This window comes from Lampetra fluviatilis, chromosome 14, assembly GCF_964198595.1.
Source record: "Lampetra fluviatilis chromosome 14, kcLamFluv1.1, whole genome shotgun sequence".
NCBI lineage: Eukaryota > Metazoa > Chordata > Hyperoartia > Petromyzontiformes > Petromyzontidae > Lampetra > Lampetra fluviatilis.
In genome coordinates, this window is record NC_136288.1 from 3,156,036 (window position 1) to 3,174,119 (window position 18,084).

The 18,084-nt window shown below is 44.3% G+C and overlaps 1 protein-coding gene across 2 annotated transcripts; it reads right to left on the bottom strand.

The window, feature by feature from the left end:
• Positions 1 to 665: 665 nt before the first annotated feature.
• LOC144935808 (transcription elongation factor A protein 1-like) lies at positions 666 to 17,606 on the bottom strand. Of its 2 annotated transcripts, none has more exons than XM_078862583.1 (10): positions 17,213 to 17,606; positions 12,755 to 12,817; positions 11,472 to 11,577; positions 6,908 to 7,004; positions 4,940 to 5,073; positions 4,437 to 4,493; positions 4,092 to 4,246; positions 2,769 to 2,915; positions 1,126 to 1,197; positions 666 to 937 (listed from the first exon to the last, which is right to left on the bottom strand). In XM_078862583.1, the coding sequence occupies exons 1-10, from the start codon at positions 17,279 to 17,281 to the stop codon at positions 929 to 931; spliced, it is 909 nt and encodes a 302-aa protein (XP_078718709.1). In that variant the 5' UTR covers positions 17,282 to 17,606; the 3' UTR covers positions 666 to 928. The 2 variants fall into 2 exon arrangements, with proteins under 2 accessions (XP_078718709.1, XP_078718708.1); XM_078862582.1 differs by having other exon boundaries at positions 4,940 to 5,082.
• Positions 17,607 to 18,084: the final 478 nt, after the last annotated feature.

Here is an 18,084-nt window from a genome sequence, read left to right on the forward strand (position 1 = left end):
TGAGTTAACTATTTATCTTCCAATTATTGTTGATAGATGTGCAGTTACCATATGCTTATAGGCAGAGCCATCCCTAGGCAACGGCGAATAGGGGCGACTACCCCGGGCCCCTCACTTTGGGGGGCCCCATGCTTTGGCACGAACATTAACGTGAAAAATGGAGGTTGCTTCCATACGCGGTGGTTTGCACTGATAAAAGGAAACCACACTGATAAAGAGTCAATCTTCCAAAAGACAAATGTTTAGGAAGGATACACAGAAACTCTAAAATCTGACATCCCACAAACAAATGCCTTTGCTTAAGAATGTTGAACATTTATTAAGCATTCATGACGATATATTTTCCTCTATAGACTCCTCCTTAACGTACACATTTTAAGCCTTTGCTTCAAAATATGCTGACCTACTTAAATTTCCCAAGGCAAAAAATTAATGTTTATACATCTTACAACTAGCATCACTGAAATAGGTAGTTGGTAGTGTGCTCATTGTCAATGAGTTTTCCATACAAAAAAATGTACAAAAAAATGCACAAAAAAATGCACAAAAAAATACAGCACTCTTCGACATTCTGAATTGTAATGAAATGTTTATAAAAACTACTAAGCTAACAATATACATTGAAATATATTTTTTCGAGACAAAAACCAAACCAGTAGGAACTGTTAACAGTTAAAAGCTTTATTTCAGGTACTAAACAAAAAAATGCTAGTCACATTACTGTATTTAAAAACCAATATCAGTTGTGTTTTTTAACAGCTCATTACATATAAAAAATTAAACAATGATAACTAAGCCTTGGCTTTTAGACGTGATACAGGATGGATTTCTCCAGTGCATCAACATGTTGGATCGTTGGAAAATGCCAATTTTGTTGCTCAAATTTCCGTTGGCAGTGATTTTTCTCCTCCCACGTGGCCATCGGGAATTAGCAGAACTGAAAACAAAAGCACAGTGTTTGCACCATCAGATATGTGTGTGTGAAAACTGAAGCATTTCCACCAATACTTGTAACACCACCTTTGTGCAGTGACTGCGAGATGGGTGTTGAAAATTGGCGAGGGTTTGGTCTGGAAGAAGACCGCCATGCCATCTATTGCAGATATGAATGCGACTCCCCCTTACCTTCCATCGGTTTCCACATTCATTGCAGAGGACGAAAGTGGTCATAGGCTCATCAGCACTTCGCGTTTGAACCTGGAGAGACGTAGGTAAAATGAGTGAGATATACATGACACACTTAAACATGACGTGATCGGTCAAAGATTACGATGATGGTGGCACTTCAAAGTGATTACTGCTGCTGACAACATAGTAATGATTACGTAAACAAACTCCAAATACAATTTTCATAGGGGATTCAACAGTACATCGAAATGTGTGCATGGACAAAACACACAACAGGTAAATCGGGGTACATATTGGCTTGGGCTGTTATGCATGCTATTATGCAACATTGCTTTATTAATTTAAAAAAACAAATATATTTCTTTACCCTTGTCCATTAAAAAAATATTATCGGAATAATGGTATCAATAAGCTCGGTGGTATATTTTTGGAGTGATCAGTTTAGGGGTTTTGCAATTGTTGTGAAAACATGTGAAGTGTCCTGGAATAGCAATATGCAGCCAATCTGTTCCCTTTATAAGAACATGAGCATCCATATTTGTGCCTTAAAACATTTGGGACCACTGGTACCAGCTCCTCCCACAGAAGATGATCACCTGTGACCCACACGAGGTTGAAACAAGATGTACAATCTAAGCTACGTGAAATGACATTTGGCAAATACAGTAATACCCCAATTGTCGCCCTCCTGTTTTACGTACTTTCGCTATAACGTACTAAACTTATCAATATCCAATCCCACTTTACGCACTGTGGTACCTCGCCATAACGTACTCAAGATTTATGAACTTCACCACGAAGATCCACATTCATGCGCTGGATGGTGCCCAAGCGTTGGCATATACATATTAATATTTTTTACCCCACATACCGTATTTATGGCGATTGTTTATACAAGCGTAAACATTTTTTACGTGATAAACAACACGCGATATATATAGTAAAATAGACAAGGTGATATATCTGAATATATCTATAATATATACCGACTTTTCACAACGATGGTGGTACAGTATAAATGCGCAATGGGTTACTGAGCATCCTGTTTAGGTTCTGTACCACATTACTCTCCGCCATCCTATCTCTTTGTTTCAATTAAAGTCCTTTCGATTTACGTTCTGGTTTTCAGCAATGCATCCTTGGTATAAACCGGGATATGCAATTATAGGACTCCCCCTACAGTCCAAACATTATTTAAAACCGATCAAATTAAATCCCACAATCAAATTAGTTTAACAGGTGAATGCTGGGTGGTAAAAATACAGAATACGTTCTTTACCCAGGAAAACCTGAGTCACAAGAATACTTCCCAGAGGGTCCCCCCTTGTTTGGGATGTTTGGTCAACTTGTAGCACAAAACAGCTTTGCTCATGAAGCCAAACCAAGAGATACCAGACACCACACAAATAGCCTTCCACAACCTACTTGCTAGAGTGCACCTTGGGAGCTCTGCATGTGGGTGTCTCATATGACCTAAACACAATCCACGGACCTCACCTGCTTCACTACCACACCAAGCGTCATCCAGAGACAACTGTTATCTCGATTAGTCTGTTACGTGTGTGTTAATCTTGAAGTTCATTCTGAGCAGTTCATGCTCCACAGAGCTGTAGCGGTGGGAGTCCTCCTGGGACACTCGCCTGCGTGTAGGTGGTGTTCTTCTTCTTGCATTTGCCACAGCTGAACAGGTCGGACACAGTGCCGCCGGTCTTGGCCATCTGGTGCTCACGGATGGCCTCCTTCGTCATTGCCTTCCTGATCTCCTTGAGCTCGTCGCTCGCCATCTCCTGCAACAGCAGAAGGAAACGCAATTTGACGTAGGCGCCAAGACTCCGCGCACAGCATGGTTGGGTACCAGTCAAAACGACAGTTTACATTTGCCCTACAAACTGTGTAATTTACTTATATGCGAAGTACCGCAGACCGGGCAGTATTGTATGGGCCGCCACGGTGGCGAGATGCCTGGTATACAGGAGCTTGTGGGTTCGATCCCCACCCTGACGCCTGTATATTTGGAGTTTACATATTCTCTTCCCGTTGTCACGTGGAGTTTTCTCCAGGCCCTCCGGTTTTTCCTTCCACATTTAGAAATATGCGTTTGAGTATTTGGCTGCTATAACTTTCCACATACGCCACTTTGCTGAGCTATCATTTGTGGCAAGGTCGCTTTTGAAAAACAGCTCTATATCTAAGCCTTACCTGGTAAAATAAACATCTAAAAAAAGATATCGGTGTTCACGTGTTTCTTCACTACATACAACAGGCACTATTTTATTTTTACACCAATGCTTTCAATAACCCATTTTCACTGCGAATGTTGATTGTAATAACAAAATACTGATCTCACATTACTGTTATTCCACCAGTTGAATAGATCGGGCTTACACATGTGGAATAGTTTACATTTTAATTATTAAGCATTGCTTCATTATATTTCTGAAAGTCGTTTTAACATTCTAGACACTAAACGAAATGCATTGACATGGTAAATCCATATCATATTTCCTGACGAGCTGCATTAGGTTACATTTTAGGAACATCTGCATGTGACTCCTATTCACCATTCATTGCCTATGCCTCAATTTTGCACCCACTGTGGAGTTGAGGGGGGTGGGAAAGACAAGTCTTGCTGATCTGGCTTTTTAGCTCTGGTTGGAGCAAGCAACAATGGGTTGAATGGCCTTGTCATTCGATAACATTCTGTGTTTACAAAAACTCTTCCCCGTCATCTCCATCGGTCTTTTGCACTAATACACTACTACACTGCTGACAGAATCTCAGTATAGAATCAGTTCATCTCAACAAAGCATGTAATAGCTCTCCGCCAACCACACCCAGGGGTTTCAACAGAAATTTCTGGAAATGTATTTCACATTCAGTATCTAAAAATTCTACTTTTTCCATTCAATCTTAAAATGAGGACAAGAGCCACAGCGCCCTCTGGTGGCTGCGAGGAGCTGCACCTCTGCTGTCATCCTGGCAATTTTTTCCGGCGTGATGTTGCCACAGAGGACGTTCTTGCGGAGCTCGGGGTTTTTGACATCCTTGAGGTTGCTGATTCGGCTCCTGACACGATTTTTGTACTTCATGTCTGTGTTCTTCATCTCTTGGAAGATGAGTGCATGGTGTCAAAGAATTTACCTGGGCTGTTCAGTCACAAACGTACCGTGTAAACGAAAAATCTCAATATATTGCAAACATTAATGGTAGTTAATTACATATCCAATAGGTCTTAGTGTAATGCTTCAGATGGAATTAAAGTTAATCAAGTGTGTGATTAAGTGTGTAACTTGAAATACAAAGGATATATTCTTCTATTTGTGCTGACACTTCTTCACAATCTGTTCCAAAAATGTTATAGTCATCTAAAAAAAGACAAAAAAACAAGTCAGTATCTGTATTAGAAACTCGTTGCCTTATTATCAAAAACAAAACAAAAAGCTGACGTGAATCTTGTGATTGGCAGTGAATGAGATTCCATCTTCCGTAGTAGTGACAAAAGATTAGTCAGAATTACAATGTGTGATAAGCTCGGCATGGACTGAGAAATGCACCAAAATATTGTTACGATGAAAAGTGATAGCAATTATAAACACTACACAAACACATCTTACAACAGCTGGATAAACACAATTCTTACAGGCTAGGGATACGAACGGAGTTGTTGCTTGAACAAATAAGAACACGAGGTAGTGTGCCGCCACGATGGTTGGGGTTAACATACGATCAGGTCCCCCTTGCCCATAATCTTTGGAGTAATTGGCAAGTACGCTCGCATAGACAATCCATGCACTCCCATGCCCCTGTTTACCATTGGTCTTGAGAGCAGCTGAGATCAACTCGCGACACTTCATGCGCACGGAGTCGCCCGTGATAGGTGCGCGTGGGAAGCACGTAGCGACAGGCGTGCCAGGTGACTTCCCGGACTCAGACTTGCACACTCCACTGCCGGAACTCAACGTGAAATGGTACGTTACTTACAGTTCAACATTGCATTTAAAAACACTCGCAAGAGTCTGCGCGGTGGTGAATTACCACCACGACAAAGGGTATTCATTTCACTACAGATCCAATAATTCACTTCATAGCTGGAGATATTTAAAGTGCATACCATATCAATTTGTCTTGACAAATATGGTAATAGGACTAATGTTATCATGGATACTACCTTTTTCCAAAGAACCACTTTTCATTAGAAAGATAATTGTCAAATTTTAGTCAATTATTGGTACAGATAGACCCTAACAGTGTATATGAAAACATCATATGCTGAACTGCTCTATACATTTATTTTTGTAATCTTGATTTGAAGCTTTCGTGACTGCAATAATCCATACTCTTTGGTTCTTTCGGTAAAGTCACGTAGGTAGAAAATAACATTTTATTTTATACCTACGTGGTGTGTCACAATCAATTCAGTGACTAAAATCAACTAAATTTCAGATGCATGCAATCGAATCATGTGCCAAAGAATCGGTTTTAATATGCTAATTATTTGGTTGTTATCTTCAGTGATGTTCTATCCACTCCGGTACAAAGGGCATCCTCCAGTCATCATCACTCTCCAGTCCTGCGAAGCCACAATCCATCTCTAACCTCATTACTCCATCTCAGTGCTGGACATTCTCTCAGGCACGATAATTTCCCTGGCTGCAAGTCCCTTTTCGTCAGCCATCATCTTCATGTATCCTGCCCAATTTCACTTAACTTTTCTATGATGTATCGGATTTGCATTTACCTGATCCATGTGTTACTCTGTTTTTTTTAATGGGGACACCACTCATTTAAAAAATGAAACCCATTAACGTATTATCACAGGAATACAAATTGTGAACGAATGTTAAACAAAAAGATTTTCAAGGCAAACCAACCACAAGCAAAGATGGATTGAGAATTGACTTAACTACCATCAACCATAATCATCATATGGATCAGATTCTAGATAAGACAAATTGACTTCAAACGCCATTTGCATATATTTTGAAGACTAAAAAAGGCACATGATTCAGTGGACATTGATGCAAAGCACTCGCAAACCAAAACCTTAGAAATGTTCTTGAATAAAATTGTGATCCCCAATCAAGACAATTAATCAATCGTTGGGGGGAAATTGTTAAATGCCTACAAGTCTATTCCCCCCCCCCCCCTTCGCTGGTAAATCTATGTTTGCATAACAGGGCAGCGATTCATTTTGTTAACATTTTTTATAACCAAAAAATGTATGTTTACTCACAAGGGGATAAAGTCATTCTGCCAGCTTAGCACTCTGACCTCTAACCTCTGGGCCACCCTGCCACCTCACAATAATCAATTGTTTGACATTGATGTAAATTAAGTGGCATCTAATGGCTGGAGGTGTCAATTGTATACAACATATATTAATCTAAACTATTGATTCTAACGTGCGTTTCGATGCACGTCTCGTGAGCTTAATAATTAATATCAATCGATGCACGGACGCATCATTACACCCATGATTACTACCTTTCAGACAGGTTGTTGAAGTAGGTATTTCTCCTAAGGATAAAGCTAATGATAAATTAAAATCTATTTTTACTCACACTATTGCCATTGAACCATGTGGGTAACAATCAATAATTTAAGAATTACGAATATGATGTGAATATACACGTAGGCTAACGATACATAGCAAAGGTGACAGAACATGAGACTGCAACTAAAAGTGGCCGAGTCATGCAAATTCACTGAATCATCGGGTGAGGTGGTGAATTGTTACATCCCCAATGCTGACAATGACGTTATCGTGTTGCTCGCTCACCTCTCCTCTTCACCATCCATTGAGTCTTGGGAGGACGGTGGAGGTGTTGTACTGAGGCCTTTGTCCTTTTCACCTGACTTGGCTCCATCTGCACCATCTGAAGTTAAAAAAACACGCTTTAGCTTTACAGTTTTTAAAAGAACAGTACCACATTCCTGCTACAATTTCCCAAACCGATTGTGACATCCCTCCCATCAAAATTCAATATCTCTCATGTGCTGTCAAACTCATAGGCATCCCTATTGCAATAGTTACATCTTCCCAAGTTATGCATTGGGCAGGTGAAATTGTACATTAAACGATCACCATGAATGTAAATGCTTCATTTAAACTACATGGCACTGTCAATAAGGGACACCTGTTGCAGAACTAGCACTGGGTATCCAAATGAACTGCTATGACGTTGTTAATAATAACACTGATACGTCTACCACATGGTCAACTAAACACATTCCTGCGGAGGGAGCTGGTAGGAACGTTGGGTTGCTCTGTCAATGGCCAGGGTCAACGGCGGCGTGGTGTATTCCGCAAATATGGCCGACTGTGAGGGTGGGCACAAGCCGGCAAAAATAGGTTAAACGTTGAGTTTTATAAGGGCACCATGGGGTGACCAGCCCCTCCCCACCTAGCCCCACCCCTCCCACTGCCCACCCAGCCCCACCCTCCCCACCCAGCCCCTCCCCTCCTCACCCAGCCCCTCCCCTCTCCACCCAGCCCCACCCCTCCCATTTTTATATGCACGACGGACGGACACAATAATCCCGTGGGCTGGTGGAACCAGGTGGTTCCTACCAGTAATAGGATCCTTAAAATGTTTATCCTTTATTTTAACCAGAGAAGACTACTGCAATCCATATTTTACAACACCTAATTAAACTGTACTGATGAAAATAGTAATTTTTTACCGCTTGTATGTACGCATGTTGAACTTTTTTCGCACCATACGTAGCCATCCATGATAACACGATTTTTGTCCCTGCGTAGTTAGTGTTCTTTTTTTATTGCTTACGCCTATGAAGTATAGAAAATGGCTATTATTCCCCACAAATCTTGACTTAAAGCTTTCGTGACTGCAGGAATTCATATTATTTGGGTATTTTGGTAAAGTCACGGTAGATAGAAAAAAATATAATAAAAATGTATCGAACAAACCAAGCGGTTTTCCTTAAAACCCTCTGCTGCTAGACAACCCAGATTGTATGGCTTACCAAAAATCCACAAAGAAGGTACACCGCTTCGTCCTATCGTCTCCACCATTGGCTCACCCACCGACAAACTGGCCCGATTTATGTCTGAGATCTTACAACCATTCACTGGTAAGACCACCACAGCTGTACTTAACTCAGCTCACTTGGTATTGTTAATTAAGGACATCTCACTATCTCCCGGTGATTTGCTCGTTAGTTTCGAAGTAGTAACTTTGTTTACCAAAGTTCCTGTGCCTGACACAATTGCAATCATTGAAGATTTGGTCCAACAATGACTAAATGCTGATGTACCGGCCCTGGTTAGACACTGCCTCATCAACACTTACTTCACCTTGAATGGAACATTCTACAAACAAGTTGAAGGTACTCCAATGGGCTCTCCCTTATCTCCAGTTGTAGCCAATGTTTTAATGGAAAAATTTGAGATGGATGCCATCGAGGCATCCACTCTACGTCCGTCCTTGTGGAAGAGGTATGTAGATGACACGTTCGTCATCTGGCCACATGGCCTACCAGCTCTGAACCAATTTCTCAACCACATCAATTCCATACACCCAGCCATCAAATTCACCATGGAGGTAGAAAAGGATGGCAAGTTACCATTCTTGGATGTTTAATTCGAAAGAGACCAGATGGCTCAATGGGACACTGTCTACAGGAAAGCCACCAATATGGATGCCTACCGAAAACCGGACTCCCACCACCATCCATCCCAGAAGAATTCCCTCATCAAAACTCTACACCATAGAGCTCGTGGTATTTCCGACCATCACCACCTAGCCAGTGAACTGGAACACGTACACCAAGCCCTGAAGATGAATGGATATTCAGACTACACAATCCGTAAAGCTATCACCCCAACTGTTGGGAAAGAACCATCTGAGGATCCAATCAAAACCATCACCTTGCCATACATAGCAGGGGTCACCAAAAAGATTTCCAAAATCATGAGCAAACACAAGATCCAGGTTAAATTTAACACAGTACATAAAATTCGTGATCTGATCCCATCTGTGAAGGATATGATCTCTGACATGCAATACCCCGGCGTCGACAAACTAAGCTGTGTCTACATTGGGGAAACTAAGCGACATGTCTCGGACTGTGTTTGTGAACACAAGGCAGATCTGAAACACGGTAGGACCAATACCTCAGCCGTGGATGATCATTGTTTTAATGCGGTGGGCTCACACGAAATTGATTTCTCCAAGACGAAGGTACTCTGCAAACCCACTGGCTATCAACAAAGATTCGTTCATGAAGCCATCCAAATATATAGACACAGACACAATTTCAACCGAGAAGATGGGTACAAACTGAGCAATCATTGGAAGGACGTTATTAACCAGTTTAAGTCATAACTGGCTGTGATGTTTCCATCCTACCTTCCGATGTTAGCAGTTATTTTCGACTCTCTGATTTTACATGAACAGGTTCACACTAACACAACCGCCGTCGCTCGTGTCCTTGATGTGGCGGTGGCGCTGCGATCTTACATTGACATGCTAATCTCTCACAATACAATGTCCACCTCCGCGCCCTCGTCGTGGAGGTAGCTCTCCAATCTTACATTTACCTGCAAATTTCTTACTTTAACATCACGAGCCCCACCCACTTCGTTTATGACCCTTGGGCTACACCCATTTCAAACCTTTAACACAGCCTGCCTCAGCAGCTTTCCCCCTCTTTTTTCTTCTGATGACGATTGCTCGTGTTGCGATCGAAACGTCGTGATATTTTTATTATTTATTATTATTTTTTATTCACTTATTTTTTTTTATTTTTTTTATTTTATAGTTATTATTTTTTCTATCTACGTGGCTTTACCGAAAGACCCAAAGAATATGAATTCCCCACAAACTTGTTTTGTGACCAGGACTTTACGTAAAGGAATGACACAAATGCACACCACGTTTTCTCATTGAAAATAGGTAAATTTCTAAATATCACTGTCCTGGTCACAAAATCAAAGTTTGTGGGGAATAATAGCCATTTTCTGTACTTTTGAGGCATAAGCAATTCAGAAATAACACTTACTACCCAGGGACAAAAAAAAAATTGTTACACAGTGTAATCAGAGGTGTGGGGGAAGGTCAACAAACTAAACACAAAAAGCAGTTCACTTGTTGGTATTTTAAAGTTGAGAATTTGGATATTTTCAAGACACAGTGACTCAACGAAAATATATCACAAGATCTGTAACACTATTTTTATCAGACTGGATGAATTCCCGGCAGAAATTAACAGGAAGCTGCACCAATGGAATAATAAACGTCTCAGCAATACTAGCACAATGCTGGACATATTTACAACTATCATATTCAACCTTCTCAAAACATATGATTGAAGTAGCAATATGCAATAAAAATACTTCATGCGTGGCTTAAACACGTGAGAGTATTTACAAAATCAGGCTACAATGAAATACAAATTATATATCAGCACGTGTATTTTTCATGTTGCCTGGAAAAGGCGCTAAATAAATATATAATATAATAACAGCAAAATATTAAAATACTAATATATCGGCCAATGGCCCTCCTTCAGAGTAGAGAGAGTGCAAATATTACAAGTTGGAGATCTCACTTGGCACTGCAAAAAGTTCAGGTTTGGGCCACTAAGTCTTGTACTACCACAGTTCAGTAGAACAGTTACAAGGATAAAAAATTAACCCGTAAAAACAAAGTTTTTCACTATAAATCCTTTATATGCGTGGCGGCTAGAGTCCTTTCGTCCTCTGGCTTGAGATGGCTGCCACCTATGGGTCAGATGATTGCCTGCCACCATTAAGCAATTGGTAATTAAATATAATTTATTTTTTCCTAAAAAGTGTAAAATTTTGGAAAAAAAATTTCACGAAAATAAATTGTCACGCACAACGAGTCTGTGTGCAAAATGTCAGCTAGATTGGATCACGGGAAGTGGGTCAAAAAAAGACTGGAAGATTTGCACGGTCGTAAGCGCGCAAGCAAGCAAGTGAACTTAATATAAAGAATTTTAAAATACATTTATGCAACTGCAGGGATAATGTTACATTTATGCAGTTGCGTAACTTTGAGGTTAATATGGGAAGCCTTTTTTATGAATGCCAATGCAAAATTGTTCGTGATAAATGAAAACGTTTTTAAGGCACTGCCATGTAAAATTCAATCTCAAGCAATGTCGAGTCAAACACTGCCTTCCCTTTGAATAAGGGACACTGCCAAAAAAGTTAGCCTGTTTATGTTATGATATATATCATCATCTTGCTTGTAATTGTGCACCACTGCCAAAAGTCCATTATTGTTTTATTACATTATAGACGCTGCCTTTTTCAAAGGTGACAGAGATACCAACCAAGAGTGGCAGAATCTCACCAAGCAACTTCTTCCAGGACTTGATGAGTGACTTGGCCAGAGATGTTACCTCGTCATCGGAGCTCTGCTTTCGGACAGCGTTTACAGACATCCCGATCCTCGTTGACTGTCAACAAGAAAAGTTCAACCATTAGAAAATTGTAAAAGCTCCACTGCATAATATATGTTTTCTATTCGTTACCTATTAATATTTCAAACTGAACAGCAGACATGTCATGAACGGGAAGGTATGGGGAAGTAAAATATCCACCAGCTGAAAAAATCAACATATGTAGATATTAAACGTCTTTCACAATCTCAATAAGGTGCTTATTGTTGCTGCAACAACCGGTTTTCTGGGGATTGGAATAGCAAAGAATAATTCATGTAAGAAATGTTATCATACTACAGGAAAAGTTGCTTACCATACACAGTACAATAAAATAACACTACGAACATTTGAATATAAGATCACTTTAGAGTTAACACACATTCTAAACTGCACAAGTCTTTATGATCTTTAGTGCAGGTAACAATTTTCTGCCATCAATTGAAACAACAATTCATGATCCTTAGCCCAGAATACATGCATTGAATACTGCATATAACGATATATTTTTAGATTTATGAACATTTTATGCAATTAGGATAGCAGCCAAAATGAACAAGAAAGACTCGACACACTACAAACTAGACATAACAAATGAGGCCATACAGACAATACCAACAAGACAGAACAAGTACGAGAGACTAACGTTACAAGGCAGAAGAGACGGTCAAAATGAAATCCCGTACAAACAAGAGATAAGTAACATTTAAAAATTCTTTTTTTTTAAACAAGCTTTAATAAAATGTACCATACGAGTAATGGCAGAACTCCACGACTCCAGGAAGTGGCCCCGAAGCTTGCCATAACCTAAGGGACTGTGGTGATTTACAGGCAACGTGAGTTGAGCGTAGACAATTAGACCCAAGCCGAAACATCACATATTAAAAAAGATTGCTTAAAAATATAAATATATTTTTCTTTTTTAATGATAGAATATAGTATTGTCATCAGTATGACATACATATACCAAGTTTGCAGTCGATACGACATTGGAAAGTGTGTTAAAATTCAGTTACAAGATTTGAGGATATGACAACAGACAGAGTTGAGGATACAAGAGGCAGACATTGAGACATACAACGCGTGACAAAATGAGACCACATATTTTTTTTTACATTCAATACGTGTCTCATGAATCGAGACACAGGGATTTAACAAGGTTCGTGCATGCACCATAAGTAAACTTGTGGCTTACCTGTAATACGTCAAGGGTCATCGGGATGGACTTCAATTCCTTTAAAAGATCCAATGCTCCTGCCTGCATTCAAAGCATGCAACATTAATAAATATGCTGCATACATCAGATGCCTTCCCATCAAATTTGACAAGCGAACCTTTTCATTTAAATTGTATTATATGGACTAGGATATATATATAAAATGGTGGGGGCATAACAGTTGTTTTGAAAAATCTAACGATTGAATGCTTGTCGTGGTTGACTCGTACCAATCATTTGGGATTCGTAAACTCAAAAGTAAATCTGTAAACTCCAACACGAAGTGTTTATCGAAGAGCAGTTGTTATAGACGAGACAACACTGGTTGCTCATCACAGGAACATCACATTTCCACCAATGACTCAAGACAAATAAAGTAAATATCACCCCCCATTACAACAAAGAGTTTTAAGGGTCACTTAGACCCTTAAATAAAACCTTGATACATCGCCCATTAAGAAGTGTCTTAACACAAATTATGGACTAACAACTGAAAATGAAGTATTTTAACAAATCATGAAGAGTAAAAAGTGACATTTGCTGATTCAATTGACCTTGAAACAGATCCTGTACCAACATTTGTATCTAATGCCTAATACTTAATAATACAGTACTAGGTATCAGCCACATTCCTTGATACAAAATTATAATGGACAATGCAATAAAAGTTAGGGACGGTGTAAAAAATATATCTGAAATTACAAAAAACATGGTGAAAAACGAGATGAGAAAACTGCTGAAAATTACAACCAAAATAACGAATGCAGACCTCTATAAAAACATTAAATTGAGAATCAGAAAACACAAGTGACTGAATTTCAAGAGCATGGGAGCACGAAAGCAGCAAAAAAGCAATGTAACTTTATAAATCACTCATAACTTTTAGCATGATGCAACCATGAGATAGAAACCTATTTTCATAAAAATAGCAAAATGAATACAGATCTGTTCAGTAATAAAAAAAAAATCCCAAATCCCACGTACTGGAGGGAGAAAAATTATTTGAGGATGACGATGTTCCACTAGGACAACTGTGGACATCGTTAAGGAGACCAGGTGTTGAATCAAAATTAGTTTACCTTTTCACTAAATGTTTACAGATGCACCTCAGATTAGCACGGTTGGTTACGTACGGTGCGAAAGAAGTTCAACAAATATAGTCCTGAAATGATGGCGCATGCTTCAATTTCAAAAGACGATAACAATATTTCAATTGAAAGACCCATTTGTTTGCTATCGTAAATTTACACAAGTTGTTCACAAATATCACTGGACAATAAATGGGCATCTTAGAGACAAACCAGCCATGTGAGCAATGTTAATTGAATTAAGATCGTTTTAAGATGGAACACAAAAATCAATAAATTATAGAAAAGATATATTTCAAAATCCATTTTGCTCGACTTTTTTGATATTATGGAAATGTACTGGATTTAGTGAAAACCAAAGCTCCCACAGAGGCCTTCATAAAAAAATAAAACAATGCATTATGGTGGAACACAAACTCCGAGATTGCAATTAACAATATCCAAAGGTATGATAATTGTTTTTTTACCCTTTTATCTGGCAACAAAACTGACACCTTTTTTTTACAAGGAGTCATGTTTGCATTGACCACAATACCTGCGGTCGGAATGCAAACAAAAAACACAACTCTGATAATGTATGCACTGTCCTTGTGCGCCTTTTGGCGTCATCTGGTCCAACCCATGTGAGACTAGGCTCTAAGGAAAGCTGTCTCGGGTGTGGACCAATCAACTTCAAGGACAGTGCATACATTATCAGAGTTGTGTTTTTTGTTTGCATTATGACTGCAGGTATTGTGGTCTATGCAAACATGACTCCTTGTAAAAAGGTGTCCGTTTTGTTGCCAGATAGAAGGTAAAAAACCAATTATCATATTTTTTTACTGGCAAATGAGGTTCCAATGGTGTAAAAAACTCGACGAGACTTCATCCAGCTGTAGATTTACCAGAGGGCTGAACATTTGCGTGACAAATGCTTATTAAATTAAGTGTAAAACGAAATACAATCAAGCGATGGCAATTAAGACTACTGGCAAATAACATGGCATTGTATAACTTCACAGCACTTGAGCTGTGCAACGCGTGAAAGATATTTTACAATAATCACGTTACTCTGTGCTGATATTTCGCGATGTGCACCGATCTATTCATAGTTTGGGGGGGGGAGGGGTGCGTCAAATACAACGCGTTGGACACCAGTGCGCATGCGCCGCTGGCACACTCGCGCGTTCCGCAAGACGGGTTCCAAATTTGGCAACGCGATCGTCCTGCCACTTTCCCCATCGTAACGTTCAACGGCGTCGCGATTTACAAAACGTATCGCGCTCTATCGAGCAATGGCAGCACATATGAATAACGCGTTACCATGTATACAAAATAAATATCTAAAAATAAAAGGCTCAGGCAATAAAGTCTCCGCGGAGCAGGCGCAACAGTGAACACATTAAAGCATCGCCTCGACAAAGCGCGCCGACGAATTTTCGAGACATTGGGGGGAAGCCCCTCCCCCTCTACCCCCGACATCGGCGCGCTCATTGGCCGAGCGTGGCGGGCTTCGACCAATTAGCGCGCGAGCCAACCGGCGGCCCCGCATATCCGTAGTGGGGAATGTGGAGCACGGGGTGGGGGGGTTGTGGGGGGTCTTGGGGGGGGTTGTAGGGGGGGTCGTGAGGGGGGGTCGTAGGGGGGGGGGTTGTGGGGGGGGTCGTGGGGGGGGGTCGTGGGGGGGGGTCGTGGGGGGGGGTCTTAGGGGGGTCGTGGGGGGGGGTCTTGGGGGGGGGTCGTGGGGGGGTTGTGGGGGGGTTGTGGGGGGGGTTGTGGGGGGGGTTGTGGGGGGGGGTTATGGGGGGTCTTGGGGGGGGTTGTAGGGGGGGTCGTGAGGGGGGGTCGTGGGGGGGGGTTGTGGGGGGGGTCGTGGGGGGGGGGTCGTGGGGGGGGTCTTAGGGGGGTTGTGGGGGGGGTCGTGGGGGGGTCGTGGGGGGGGGTCGTGGGGGGGTTGTGGGGGGGTTGAGAACCACTGGCTTGAGGGGCGAGTTGGTGGAGGGGCTGGTGGGGGGTAAGAGGGGTTGGTGGGGGGGGGCTGGTGGGGGGGCTGGTGGGGGGGAAGAGGGGTTGGTGGGGGGGGGCTGGTGGGGGGTAAGAGGGGTTAGTGGGGGGGGGCTGGTGGGGGGGGGCTGGTGGGGGGTAAGAGGGGTTGGTGGGGGGGGCGAGGGGTTGGTGGGGGGGGCTGGTGGGGGGGGGCGAGGGGTTGGTGGGGGGGGCTGGTGGGGGGTAAGAGGGGCTGGTGGGGGGGGGCTGGTGGGGGGTAAGAGGGGTTGGTGGGGGGGGGCTGGTGGGGGGTAAGAGGGGTTGGTGGGGGGGGGCTGGTGGGGGGGGGCTGGTGGGGGGTAAGAGGGGTTGGTGGGGGGGGGGCTGGTGGGGGGTAAGAGGGGTTGGTGGGGGGGGGGCTGGTGGGGGGGCTGGTGGGGGGTAAGAGAAGTTGGTGGGGGGGGGCTGGTGGGGGGGGGCTGGTGGGGGGTAAGAGGGGTTGGTGGGGGGGGGCTGGTGGGGGGTAAGAGGGGTTGGTGGGGGGGGCTGGTGGGGGGGGCTGGTGGGGGGTAAGAGGGGTTGGTGGGGGGGGGCTGGTGGGGGGTAAGAGGGGCTGGTGGGGGGGGGCTGGTGGGGGGTAAGAGGGGTTGGTGGGGGGGGGCTGGTGGGGGGTAAGAGGGGTTGGTGGGGGGGGGCTGGTGGGGGGTAAGAGGGGTTGGTGGGGGGGGGCTGGTGGGGGGGGGCTGGTGGGGGGTAAGAGGGGTTGGTGGGGGGGGGCTGGTGGGGGGTAAGAGGGGTTGGTGGGGGGGGGCTGGTGGGGGGGCTGGTGGGGGGTAAGAGGGGCTGGTGGGGGGGGGCTGGTGGGGGGTAAGAGGGGTTGGTGGGGGGGGGCTGGTGGGGGGTAAGAGGGGTTGGTGGGGGGGGGCTGGTGGGGGGTAAGAGGGGTTGGTGGGGGGGGGCTGGTGGGGGGGGGCTGGTGGGGGGTAAGAGGGGTTGGTGGGGGGGGGCTGGTGGGGGGTAAGAGGGGTTGGTGGGGGGGGGCTGGTGGGGGGGCTGGTGGGGGGTAAGAGGGGCTGGTGGGGGGGGTGTTAGTCAACAGCGATACAGCTCCACTGCCTCCTGGCGCGCTCATCTCTCTCTCGGGCTTGACCACCTGAGTTGTCACGCTGTAGTGCGTTGCTCTGCAGCTACATCAGCCGTACGAAGAAGACGAAGACGAGGAGGAGACGAGGAGTGTGAGGAGAGCGGCGCTGCCACCCAAAGGCGGGAAAACGACGGCAGCGTTGAGGGGCCAACGCCGCTCGCTGCTCGCTCGTACGCGCGCATGAAAGGCGGGAAGAGACGCACACGACAACAAGAACGTCCGCTCGCTCGCTATACGCACCGTGATCTTCTTTGACACCATCTTGTCCAGCTTCTTCGCTATCCTCACCACCTCGTCTCCCTTCCCCATGGCTGCACGGTCTTGCCAGCCACCGCAATTACTACAATACGCCGCAATGTAAACCCCAACCCCAACCCCGTCACCCCACGCCGCCTCGTACTCGTTATCAATAACACGGCCTGACGATGTAACTTTAGATTTCAAAACTACGTTAGAACATGCAACGAATGGCTAAACTCGGGGCAGGCCGAGTAACTTTGCAGGCGAGAGGCGGCGTCGTGAGGGCGGACGAGAGGGCGACTGCTGCTGCCGCCGCCGCCGCCGTGGGGGCGCCGAGCCGGGGCGGGCGACGATACCCACAATGCCGCGCGACACTCAGCGAGACGCCGCCATTTTTTTAGAAAGAGCGGTGCCCCCAGGGCGGATTGCGGCGAGCGAAGCTTCGTGTGTGGGCGGAGCTGCGTGTGTGTGGGCGGAGATTCGTGTGTGGAGTGGGCGGAGCTCTGTGTGTGGAGGCGGAGCTCTGTGTGTGGGGGCGAAGCTTCGTGTGTGGAGTGGACGGAGCTTCGTGTGTGGGGGCGGAGCTGCGTGTGTGTGGGCGGAGCTCTGTGTGTGGAGTGGGCGGAGCTCTGTGTGTGGGGGCGAAGCTTCGTGTGTGGAGTGGGCGGAGCTCTGTGTGTGCGGGCGGAGCTTCGTGTGTGGAGTGGACGGAGCTTCGTGTGTGGGGGCGGAGCTGCGTGTGTGTGGGCGGAGCTTCGTGTGTGGAGTGGGCGGAGCTCTGTGTGTGGGGGCGAAGCTTCGTCTGTGGAGTGGGCGGAGCTCTGTGTGTGCGGGCGGAGCTTCGTGTGTGGAGTGGACGGAGCTTCGTGTGT

Excerpts from the sequence above, each read along its gene's own strand:
- LOC144935808 (XM_078862582.1), bottom strand. The coding sequence starts at position 17,281 with ATGGGGAAGGGAGACGAGGTGGTGAGGATAGCGAAGAAGCTGGACAAG. Across the intron at positions 4,494-4,939 it reads AGCTGCTCTCAAGACCAATG|ATGACTATAACATTTTTGGA; the intron begins GTAAACAGGGGC and ends GTCTTTTTTTAG. Across the intron at positions 2,916-4,091 it reads TTGCCAGGATGACAGCAGAG|GAGATGGCGAGCGACGAGCT; the intron begins GTGCAGCTCCTC and ends CTGCTGTTGCAG.